At 36.7% G+C, this 12,825-nt stretch overlaps 1 protein-coding gene across 1 annotated transcript; it reads right to left on the reverse strand.

Annotated features, from left to right (window-relative positions):
* Nucleotides 1-588: 588 nt before the first annotated feature.
* LOC112529224 (protein WVD2-like 3) lies at nucleotides 589-9,404 on the reverse strand. The gene is made up of 7 exons (XM_025140384.1): nucleotides 9,327-9,404; nucleotides 6,937-7,492; nucleotides 5,991-6,079; nucleotides 5,814-5,907; nucleotides 5,643-5,714; nucleotides 5,408-5,518; nucleotides 589-1,052 (listed from the first exon to the last, which is right to left on the reverse strand). Exons 2-7 carry the CDS (start codon nucleotides 7,486-7,488, stop codon nucleotides 807-809), a joined length of 1,164 nt encoding a protein of 387 aa, XP_024996152.1. The 5' UTR covers nucleotides 7,489-7,492; nucleotides 9,327-9,404; the 3' UTR covers nucleotides 589-806.
* Between the last annotated feature and the right edge of the window lie 3,421 nt (nucleotides 9,405-12,825).

Here is a 12,825-nt window from a genome sequence, read left to right on the forward strand (position 1 = left end):
TGTCATGGCTCAATTGGTAATTACGCATTTAGTAAACAGCCCCTTCGACATGTGAATAAACTCCAAACAAGAAAAAGCATAGATATGATGGTCAAACAATGTTTTTTTTTTTTGCATGTGGGTCGCACTTTTTGGGGGAGAAACTTAGAGGTTGTTTGTTTACCTCTTAATAGTTCCATTAAGAGGCAACCTCTAAATCGTCAAGAGGTGAATCTTGTTTGGCAAAAAAAAGTCTGCCTCTTAATGGTTTTAAAACCTTCTGAATGATTTTGTATCATGGATCTCCCTTAACCATTAAGAGCCCTAATTTTATTGTACATAATTACCAAACAATTATATTTCATTTTGCACTATATCATGAGAGCCTCTTAATCATTCTACACCAAACCATTCAGCAATTGTTAAACAGGCCCTTAGAAAAAACCCTAATGAAATAGTCCACTATTCTATTGTGGATGCTCTAAGTTGAAGCTTAGTTATGATAGTCAAACAAACATGACTCGAGCCCACCAAGCCTTTCTGTCGTTTACACCCCCTATGTAGACCTAAGTGCTCAAAGAAAAGTCTTCAATCGTAACACACATATTGTAGAACAGTCCTTTTATGAGAGAAAAACAGGATTTACAATATAACAGTACAACATTTTATCCATAGATAAGAGCACAGGTTGCAATATAATTTACACTTCATACATGATAGATATTTAACCACCAATACAAACAGGTTAAGAAAATCACTTGCAGGAGATAAATAAAAGTTAAAACAAAAATACAATAGCGATTGTATAAATTAGAAAACTTACAGGTTCAAGACTGCATACTGATCTTCATATCAAAGTCTTGGGTGATGTTTGCTTCCATTTCCTCGTTGATTTTGTCGATACCGTCATGATTCTGAAACTTAATGTTGTCCTTTTGTTTTGTTGTCTGTCTGTAGATACCAAGACTATGGCGAACTCCGACATGTGCACCTCTTCCTTTGTTAAAACCGGCTGTATCACTGCAGCTCTTCCTTCTGCCCAGCTTTGGTGATTTTGCACGAGTTGGTGGCGGCTGTCATTGAAGCAAAACACATATTTTAACATATGATCAGCTATGTAGACGGATAATCATTTACAAACCCAATAAATTTTACAAACTTACGAACCAGTTCTCGTGTGTTGTTTCACATATGAAACAACATTTGTGAAAATGCAGTGTTTATCAATGTTGTTTGATATGTGAAACGTTCAAGACTATTGTGTGTGGAAAAAGAAGTTTCACATATGAAACAATGTTTTATAAACGCTGCATTTTCATACGTGTTCTTTCATATATGAAACAACACATGAAAACTAGTTTGTAACTTTGTACGAATTATTGGGTTTGTAAAAGAAAGGGACTCCAGCTACATATCACTGCTTAAAATACATTCTATGAGAAATGGAGCGTTTGACTAGACATATAGTGTAAGAGAACTGTTCGACCATTTACCATATTTTGTTACGTATTCTATTGAAAATATATGAAACGTGTAGGGGCCAATTCAATACCATCCATGTTCCTTTTTATGATCACAATCAACAAAGTAGCAAATATAGATTAAAAGGTTATAATCTACTTCTTCTGTCCCAAAATAAATATCCACATTCCTATTTAAGTTTGTCCCAAAATAAATATCCACATTCCTATTTAAGTTTGTCCCAAAATAAGTGTCCACATTTCTATTTTAGTTTGTCTCGAAATAAATGTCTACTTTCCAATTCCACCCTTAATTATGAGATAGAGAAATTATTTATTACCTCTATCAAGGTACAATTGTCATTTAACCATTTAAAAGTGTAATGACTACACAATCCTAAAACTGTGTGCCTTTTTCATAGTTGGCCTACTCAAATTCTCAAACCTTGTTTTTACTCTTTCTGAACTGAAACTTTGAACTTTCTATTCCTTGGTGAGGTAAGATTGCCATCAATTACTGGTTAAATTTCAAGTTCCTACAATAAGCCATGCCTGAGGAGCATCACTTTTACCGTCTGCAGTGGTGATTAATGTCAGTAGTTAGTTGTTTACTTGTTCAAATGTCGAGGTTAGAATCGCAAATTCAAACTCTAGCAACACAACATAAAAGCTTTCCATGAGACAGCCGCCAGACCCACTAAACACCAGAGGTTATATCATCTCCATAACACAACATCATCTATAATGCACTGACACACCCCCAGATCTCTATACAAAAATAAACTGAACCTAGGAAGAAAAGAACCACAGAGAAGCACAAGAAAACTGCACCACACCAGCAAGACCTCATTTCAGATTATATATGTATAGATAGAAGCAAAAGTTTACAAATTGGAAAAGGAAATAGGATTGGCTAATCTAGTGACTAGTGTGGTGTCCTTGTTTGCTTTAAAATGTGTTTTTTTTTAACAGAGGAATGTAGAAAGAAGAGCATAAAGACAGGGAGAGAGGACGAGGATGAAAATATCAGTGAAAAATAATGTATGTGTTTAAAGAAGAGAGCAAGAGGCGGGGAGAGACTCTTGTATATGTGTCGAAAGGATATCAAAATCATCAATAAGCCTGTTTATTCCAGTATTAGTTGCATTAGAGTGAAAGCATGGCAACCTGTAGCGAAGCAAAGTGTGTCCTGATGGATCAAATATCTCTTGACGACTTCCTCCCACATTAATCTTCACCCACCCATACGTCTCATATAAATGTCATGGGATATTTTTCTTTCAAGATATGTTCCAGGAAGGAATACTGTGGTTGTTTGGGCACATTCACACGAGACACGACACTGGTTAGAACTTAGAAGGGTAGAGAGTGTCAAGGTCGTGGGTGAGGAGTTGAGGCAGGCAAGAACAGCATGGGATGAGCAGCTGAAACTGGACATGGAGACGTTAGTACTATTTGAGGACATGACGTCAGATAGGAGTCCCTGGAGGAGGATAAGGGGGTAGAGAACGGGGCAGTAGTTCATGCAGCTACGAAGGGGAGAGGGTAGAGAGTGACAAATAAGCTTGCGAGCCATAGGATAGATAGAAGGAGGATCTTTGGAATGTCTTGTGTGCTTTTTAGTAGGTCTGGTTGGCTTAGCAGTCTCTACCGTCCTTGTCCAACCTGTCTTTGCGCCTTCAAATTTCTTCCAATGTTTCAGGCTCTTCGCAATTTTTTTCTTTTTTTTTATTAACCTGGATATCCAACTCGCTATGCGAGCAGACTAATCTCAGGGCGACCACCTGCTTTGTGGGTAGCCCGGAGTCACCGCATTTAAACCTCCGTGGCCACAAGGGGATTTTTATTCCTCCTTGAATTTGAACCTGGGACCTCCAGGCACTTTTGACCTTTGGAGCTCAAGCTCAAACCACTCTTTGCAATTTTTCTAATTCTGCAAAAATATTTTAGCAAAATTGTGGTCCTAGCTAAGCTTCCTAAATCTTTTTCACAAGTCAGGGTCTTCTCAAAGACAGCATCTACCTCTTAAGGTAAAAAGAAAAATCTGCATACATCTTTTACCCTATATTGGGTTTGTTTGGTTTAGTTTGTTTTTTTTAAAGAGATGTCCCACTGTCATGCATGGACTATAAAAAGCACGGACGTCAAATGTGCTACCCTTGGACTTCTTGTCTTTGGCTTCTTGTGTAAAAAGTTGCAACTATCTTAAGTCCTTCAATTAGAAGGAAGTAGAAGGTTTGATATTTGTCAGTAGGTGCAACGTTGCTAGAACTTGAAAGACTATGTCTTGACGGTTAAGAACAAGAAATTGGGTAAAGATGCAAACTCTAGCTAACTCTCAAGATTCTTATGCGATTTACCCTAGATAAGGTAGTTGATCGTGTCACTATAGCAGTGGTGATGCAGTTAGCAGTCACCAACCAAATATCAGTTACCATTTCTGCGATATCGCTAATAGCGGCACGATATGCTGCAATTCCACTGTTTTTTGGATCTCGGTCAGCAGTGTGAAACCCACTATTTATGTTTGGAATTTTTAGTGACACGAGGCATTGATGGGCCATCGTCGTTGTTTAGCAAGACAGAGACATACCATACACGATCATTAGACCATTAAGTGTTATTAGGCTGACTGCTGATTGTCAAGAACGAAAAAAGCTTGTAGACTGTCATGCACTCTTGCTGATAATAGAAGAATGGTTGTTGCTGCCCAGGTCAACTGTCATTGTCGAAGAATGGAAGAAGGTTGTAGCTATCAACTGTCATAAACTCTGGCTGCTTATGGAAGAAAAGTTTTGTTATTGTCGAAGAGCGAAAGAAGGTTGTTTTTGCCCTAGTTGGCCGTTGAAGAAGAATACAAATCAAACTATATGCCTCACTTCAGCCTTATACTATTTTGGCTAGAAGGCAGAAGAAGGATACAAAGCATACGATTAGTGTAAGTTTACACAGTATAATCCTATCGTACTAAATTTGGCCAGAAACATACAAGTTAGTATGCGTCTAACTGGTGCTTTCTAGAAACAGTTGTACTTTTTAGTTTTTTCTACGACATGGTTCACATAAAAAGCTTAAACAATTATATTTTTACTTCAAAAAGCTTAGAACAGTGGTTTAATCTGTTGTTGAATGTTGAGTTTCATGGTGGATGGGTGGACAGTTCGTGGTTAGACTAATCTCTATATATTATTAAGTACTAGATAAGTATTATATATATAATTTGTTGTTGAAACTTATGCTTCTGTTGAATATTACTATATTATATGTATTGCATGTATAACATAGTAAGTATTGCATATAACGCAAAACATAGCATAAACCATTATAGCTGATCCCAAAAATATATTTTTAAACCACAAGGGTGGTGCCTGATTGGTTTGAGCTTGGCTCCAAAAGTCAAAAGTACTAGGAGGTCCCAGGTTCAAATCCAAGGATGAATAAAAAAATCCTCTTGTGGCCACGGAGGTTCAAATGCGGTGACTTCGGGCTATCTGCAAAGCAGGTGGTCGCCCTGAGATTAGTCGGCCCGCATAGCGGGTTGGATATCCAGGTTAATCATAATATATATATATATATATATATTGTTTACTGCACGAGCCACAATTTTTTCACTATACCACCACAATGACCAACTGCTATAGCAAATAGCAGCCTTGATCGCGATTCCAATTTTGGAGTATGATAACTGCTTAGAATAAGATAAGTAATAACAAATATGGTAATTGTGTAGGCAAAGAGGTGGGTGTACAACCTGTAGTCATGCTATAAGACACCGTTACAACTACAGGAGAACCAAGCAAAATCAAAATCATAAAACCTAAGGGGAACCTCATGGAAGCACAATTGTAGCTAGTGTTAAATGTTACTAATTGTCATTTTTGCAAATGTATACAACTTTTCACCTTCATTATCCTTGTAAAACAAGTGTGTAAACAAATACATGAAAAACTAAATAATTTATGGATTACCTTCTTTAACTCAGCCTTTGGTGGTGGTCCCTCGTGGTAGAAGCTTGGCATTGGGTTTGCCTTAAATAACAAGCTCTTTCTCAATTGCTTGAGAGCTGCTTCTTTTTCTTCCTATTAAATATAAAACCCAAGGCAATTAGGCAAATCAAAAGACAAGCATAAACTTTGGGTTGACATGACATAAAGAAGAGAGTTGAGAAAACAAATTATAACTAACAAAATCATAGATGTGTACCTTGGTCCTTGCCTCACATTGAATTTTCTCAGCCTCCAGTGCTTGTTGTTTCTCCTCTAATTTGGAATAAAACTGATGTGAATAAACACAAAATGAAGAACATATGTGCAGTTAACATTCTGATAGTATCTGTAAGAGATATTAGCATGCAAGAGTTAACGAAATATTTACCTCTTTCCGTCTCTCTGCGCGTGTGCTACACCTGAAGACAGGAGCTGATGCAGAAGTTGGCTTAGACGTTACAGTTCTTGCTGATGCAGCAGTACTTTGTGTTGTTAAGGACTAAAACAAATGCAAAAAAGAATAAGCAAAAGAACAAAAAGAAAGCGGAATTGAAGATATGGATACAAGGATGCGACAGAACAAGAATCATCTTCATCCGGATGCTTCTTGTTATCTGGTTGCAAAGGCTTCCTCGCTACTGAAGGTGGGACTATCTGCAAGGGAATGGAAAAGCTAGAAGCTCAGTACTACACATGCTTCTGATCTTGTATCAAATTGATACAATATCAGGGAGTATCCACTATAACTTTTTGATATGTCCATGACAAAGCAATATGAGCCTTTTGCTTTGCTCTACTAAAATTGTACATTGACATGCTTCGCATTCTTAAATAAATGATTACAACATATATACAAGATTATTTAGTGAAAGCTGGAAGGGTGTGATAGAAGAGGGCACTCATGCCCCCCAGTTCCAACACCATTGGCTAATGTTTTTGGTATATGGTCTATCAGGCATAAAAAGCATATGATTCTTCCTGGATTATTTGTACACCATGTGCAAAGACGGGACAATAAGATAGCTGGCTAGCTGGCAAATTCGGCTCACATCCAAAGAAGAATAAAACTGTTACGTCCTCTATCCATCTTCCTACTGAAGGCAAGATTATCTGATTGCATAAAAAAACATCATTTAGAGGACCTCTGCTCCTATGGATTTTTAGCATTTGGTTTTTCATTTTCAAAGCTTAAACCAACTACCAACATGCTATCTTTTGTATTTACATTTCCACCTGATGTTTGTTTGCTTTTATGGTTCTCTGGGTGGGTCAGCCCATTTCCCCGCTAATATACCTTAAAGGTTAAATTCTGGTACCTGCATCGTCATTCTTTCTTATTATTCTACATTTTATCATAGATCCCAGGGTGAGCAAGACCCACGTTTTAGGCTGTTTTCCAACAACCAAGTTCTAAAGATAGGAAAATGTGCATTTGATACAACATGAATTTTAATGGCATTAAGCCACAATACTGTAAGAAAAAAAGATGTATATTCAACTTGGGAAATTACCTCAGCTGTTTTCTTTGTAACTTGGGCAGGAGAACTGCTTGGATGAGATGACTTGGCTACAAGATTACCAGCCTGGGGTGCTGCACCAACAGGACGAGTTCCATACAGAGCACGCTTTTCAGTAGCAAGAGCAAATGGCTGTGGAACAGTGTGTTTTGTTTTAGCATGTCCAACTGCAGATTTGGTTGAAGGTTTGATAATTGTGTTCAACTTCTTGCTTTCGCCTTCTGTTTGCGGTGTGTCAGATGCCGTCTTCTCCTTCACCAAGCAGGTTTCACAGTCCAATGTGTCATCTTCATCACATCTTTGAACTTGGCCAAGTTCTTTCGTATGTTGCACGTCTTCAATAACACGTTTCTCCACTTCAAACTCCTTAACTTCATTTGTTGTCTGAACATCAGGCTTTAAGTTCCCATTGACAGAAACATTGGGTTCTGATGAACCATTGTTACTGGTGGTATCATTTCTTGAATCACCAGAATGATCATTTGAATATATCATGACACAATCTGCCTCCTTGTCCAAACATACATCAGCCACCTCCATTCCCATTAGACTGCAGAGAAGACAGTGGAGTTACAAACAGAATGTACATCTCAACGACCATCTAAGCATCATAGGTGTAGTTACTCTGGTCTACTCAATCAATGTTGGTTATTATAGTTATTTTATAATATCTCAAAAATATGTTTTATGTTATCAAAATTTTAAAGGTCGACTTATCCAAAACCTACTTAGTGCATCATATCCACTAAGAAAATGGCTGCACTATTATATATTTTATGTATGGTGTAGCACCAACTGATACGGTAGAACAATGGATAGAGTGATTTGGTTATACAAGTTTTTTTCTCAACAGGTTAAACTAAAACACGAAATCCTAAGGACTGTAGTAGAAAGTAGTTAGAAAGCCATCATGATGCCTTCATTGATCCAAGAGCAGAAGAGATGTGCTGGTGGCACAATCATAAGCTTAGTAAAATTTAAAAAAGAGGGATCCGAAACATCATGTTAAGAATAATCCTTAAATTTCAATATGAGTGTTCATTTGGATTGATCTAAACATATTCATTTCAATCTCATTATGAACAATTAGACAAATTCATTAGTTGCACTCTCTACCCTCCCGAGATCAATCATGATAACTGGGAACCTTCAGTTTAAAATTGTAAATCATGCCCATGTATCATTCTTCCATGAACGTTCCTTTCTCGCATCATCCTTCTACAGTATTAAAATCTACCACTCATGATATCCAAGATGCTGAGCTTGTACGTATGCTTTCCAAATACAAAAAATGGTAGAGAAGGGATCCAAAAATGAGTACAGTCTAGAAGATATTAGAAGTAAAAGGCAGACAACAACAGTTTTCCAAACAAAGAAATGCGCCTAGTCATCCAACAATAAATTGAATCATTAGGCACCAACATTTTGCTCCACTAATACTGGATAAGCAAAGCAATATAGAGGGAAAATCTACTTTTACCTAATATCAATATTATAACTTCATATATATAACTATAAACAGCAGAATTCCAAAATCATACAAGTAGTAATCAGCCACACTTGTCTTGGTACTCAACTCATCATAATTCAGGATAAGGCATAGACACCATAACATGCATGTTATAGAAAACTGCAAGAGCTTTTAACCAAATTCATAATCTAAAAGCAAATAGATGTGTATGAGCTTTGTGAGTTTATATTATGTAGTTCTATCACTGACTCATAGAAAGCCTGAAAGGATCCCCCCCATCCCCTCCCAAGTCCCAACATGCGCACACAAAGATGAGGAGATAGATGAAGACATCTAAATAAGAAAACCTCAAGTTCAGAGGTCGAGAGCTTTATTAAAAGTATTACACTACAGAATCCACCTTTTACCCAATTACATTTGAGCTTCAAAATTACCCACACCCCCACTCCAGAAGAAGAAAAAACACCCTCTGAGTTCATACAATTAGCCAATAATACTACTAGAGCTCCACAAAAAAGACAATATACCCATCAGAATTCATAGCCAAAAAATTTACATCAATAACCAACATCCGAAGATTCTTATGCTTCTATCTGGTCACCAAAAGGAAGCTCCTTGTGTTTGTTTCCAATATGCTACATTCTCTCAATCTCTCATAATTTCACAGTAAACTTTACCCAGAAATATCACATTTCCAGTGACAAGCTTCCATATCAAACCTAAACAGAAAGCAAAATCCGAAAATATCCAAATGAAAACGCCGATCCGGAATTCGAACCCTCCAAAAATGGAACAGTAATGTAGATCTAATTAGAATCCAAATACTTGTACAATTACAAGAACATTGCAAAATACAAAGCATGACAGTTACATAAATTCAAAAAAAACAGTAAAAATGTAACCAGATTCTTACATATAACTGCGTCTGATCTGCGAAGAACCTGAACAGTTCCTCTTGAACTCGCAAGCAATTTCTCTCTCTAGATTTTTTTGAGTAATTATTATTGTATCTGACGGGGAAGGGTGTATATATAGTGGATAAGTTAACGGCGTTAAGTTACCGGCGTTTGGGTTATTTTTGAATTTTTAACGCGCTGAGGCGCTCAGCTTGATGCCAAAAGGTGTTCCGTATAAATTTAAACTGACAAATTTGCCCTTCGAATATTCATTTTTCATTTTTTAATAAAATTGTCATGGTCTTATGGTCATGACCTACTCACCTTTTTCTAGGGTACCCTTTTCAAACAAGGAGATTCCCAATTAGGGTAAAATTTAAAAACAATTTGTATGTTTTTATCAAAATAAATAAAGTTAAATTACATGTTTGGCCCCTGTGGTATACCAGTAATGACAACTATGGTCCCTAAAGTGAAAAAAAAACCTATAGATATGGTCCATATGGTATGCATTTTGTTAAATGACCCCAAGTGCCATGTACATGAGGGTCAATTTTGTCTTTTTATACATCCTTTTAGTTTTTATATACCTCTATTTTTATTTTTTTATTTTTATGTGAATGGTGAAAACAAAATCAATTTCAAAATCAAAATCCTAAACTTCAAACACTCTTTATTTATCTGTAATGTCTGTAATTTTCTTTACCTTCTTTTATTTGAGTTCATTTATAAATTTGGTTTTTTAGTGCTTAAGGACCTGTTTGTTTTTTAAAATTTGCCTCTTAATTTCCTCTTATGTTTGAATCGGTCAGACATACAGACTTTCAGATCGTTTGTTTTTTTCCCCAAATTAAGAGTTGAATTCATAAGGTTTCCTCTGAATTTTTAAGTGGTAACCCTAGCTCTTAATACCTCTTATTTGTTTATCCGCCTCCTTACGTCGCTCTCATCCGCCTCCTTTACGTCGCTCTCATCCGCTCTCGTCCCATTCATCGATTGAAGCTGGTGTTCTTCATACATCGCAGATTCAAGCTGGTGTTCTGGTAATCTTCTCGATCTCTCTTTGGTTTCTTCTCGATCTGCTTCTTTATACATCTCGATCTCTCTCGTCCCATTCATCGATTGAAGCTGGTGTTCTTCATACATCCGCTCTCGCCCTCTGTTTTTGTCTCGTCCCTTAGCTCGATTCAAGCTTCGATTGGTGTTCTTCGATCTTCTGGAACTCTCAAATAAAGGTAATCTTCGATGATTCAGATTTCAGATTTCAGACGTAAAAACAAATAGTTTGACTGATTCAGATTTTAGACTTCAGCACCACCTCTTAAAATTCAGAAATGAATTCAGACTTCAGACTTCAGCACCTCTTAAAAAACAAACGCCACCTAAGTTAAATATGGGTCTCAAGTTTTACCCTCCCCCTTCCCACCATCCATTTTCCAATTTGCTTCTAGTGACGTAGGTCTCAACCCATAAGCATCATGAAGCACAAAAACGGAGGTGGAGCATGTTTATTTCAGTTGCTCGATTCATGAATGGTTTTACCGGATGTAGGCATGGTAATGGGTCGGGGATGGTCACGAGGACCCCAATCCCCCCATCTTTGTCCTCGTCCCCATCCCCGCGGGGGAATTTCATCACATCTCTATCCCCGTTTCCAAAATGGGGAACGGGGATCCCAACGAGGAAACGAGGATTTTTTTTCCATTTGTGTAAGTTTTTCTAGATCAAATATGTGATACGTCACACATGTTTAAATCTCACATATTTCTAATAAACCTAAAATCAAAAGGAATTTAATTTAATACAATATATATATATATATATATATATACCGTCAATAATTAATAAATCAAAAACCAAAAGAAATTAAACTTAATCTAAAAAAGTTAACGTCACATGTACCAAAACATATCGAATAATATCCAAAACCACATCTAATAATATCCAAAATATATTGAAATAAAAATTACCAATTATCAAATTAATAGAAATAAATAATAAATAATATAATTTATTAATTAATATATATACAAGTAAAGTGGCGGACAGGGTGGGGAGTGCGATACATGTCCTCGTCCCCATCCCCGGTTTGAGTCAAACGTGGATCCCCATCTCGTCCCCGAGACCCGGTTAAACGGGGAATCCCTGTCCCCGACTAGGGGTGGGTGGACCGGGTTCCCCGACAGATCGAGGCCAATTCCCATGCGTAACTGGATGTATGGATATGGATCTTGATATTAGTGAGTTTGGATTTCGAATGGTAGAACTTTTTGGTATGTATGTTGATGTTAATGAACTTCTGGGTTTTGAACTTCTAGCTTTTACATCTTCATTGTGTTTCGCTTATGCGTTTATATGTTGATGAACTTCTAGGTTTTTTGCTTATGCATTTGCATTTGCATCTACATCAGTTTCTACATCTACATCGAACTCATACACCTTCAAATTAAGGGATTTTCATTTTTATTCTGAGGGTTTTCTTGTTTCTGACTTTAATTTAGGGTCTTTTATTTAAAATAAATGAGTTTCGTTACAGTGATTTAGGAATAATGAATTCCATTTGTTTGTATAATATGTCGTGAAGAACAAGAACTCGTCTTTTTAGTAAACAGTTGATGTAACAAAAGACAAAATGGCGGAGTATTTGGGTGGACTAACAGAGAGAAAATCGACAATCTTAGGGTAATGGACCTATTTGGCAACAAAATGCATACTACATGGACCATATATGTGAAAAGAATTAGGGACCATACTCGTAATAATTGTATAATACATGGACCAAACATGTAGTTTACTCGATAAATATTGTTTTCATTCTATAATAACTTTTTTTACATCATATTAGGACTAAAACGTTTTTTTCATTTAGGTTAGTTTTTGATTCAAAATTTTCATTTAAGGGCCGTTTACCAAACGCTTATCCTGGTAAGAATTTATCGGCAAAATTCAATATTATCACTTACTTACCGGGTAGAATTTTAGTCCACGAAACGATTTGTATACAATAATTTACTCGGTAAGCGTATGGTAAGAGTCGTCGTTCTCACTTACCGGGTAAGACTCTAGGTCCTTATCTTCGCTCTTACCGGGTAAGATTATTAATTCTTCCCATATTCATCAGTAAGGTAATGTAACTTGATAAACACTTATCGGATAAGTGTTTGGTAAACGGCCCAATTATGCTCCCTAATTGTTATGTTGTAAAACACATTTTTTTAATTCAAATTCAGTTTATGCATATTTCTGTATTGAGGATCCACTGTTGGAAGCTCTTGTTTTTGTTGTGTCTTTACATTGATTACCAAGAAAGTCATAATACAGTCTCATGGTCATTTCATCACGGTCGTCATTGAATTGTGATAGATGCAACATAGTCTTGTCGAAGTTAACAACCTTCATTGGCTCTCACACCCGACCATAAACAACTTTACACGAGCACCCATGCAAAATAGTCAGTGGCTCAGTTAATCTCTTGGATTCAACAAACCGTCAACTCGTGAAGGCAACATTCATAAT

The sequence above is a fragment of the Cynara cardunculus genome, assembly GCF_001531365.2.
Source record: "Cynara cardunculus var. scolymus isolate 2C chromosome LG 16, CcrdV1, whole genome shotgun sequence".
NCBI classification, from domain to species: Eukaryota; Viridiplantae; Streptophyta; class Magnoliopsida; order Asterales; family Asteraceae; genus Cynara; species Cynara cardunculus.

Excerpts from the sequence above, each read along its gene's own strand:
- LOC112529224 (XM_025140384.1), bottom strand. The coding sequence starts at position 7,488 with ATGGGAATGGAGGTGGCTGATGTATGTTTGGACAAGGAGGCAGATTGT. Across the intron at positions 5,908-5,990 it reads TCTTGTTCTGTCGCATCCTT|TACTGCTGCATCAGCAAGAA; the intron begins GTATCCATATCT and ends AACAACACAAAG. Across the intron at positions 1,053-5,407 it reads CAAAGGCTGAGTTAAAGAAG|CCGCCACCAACTCGTGCAAA; the intron begins GTAATCCATAAA and ends CTTCAATGACAG.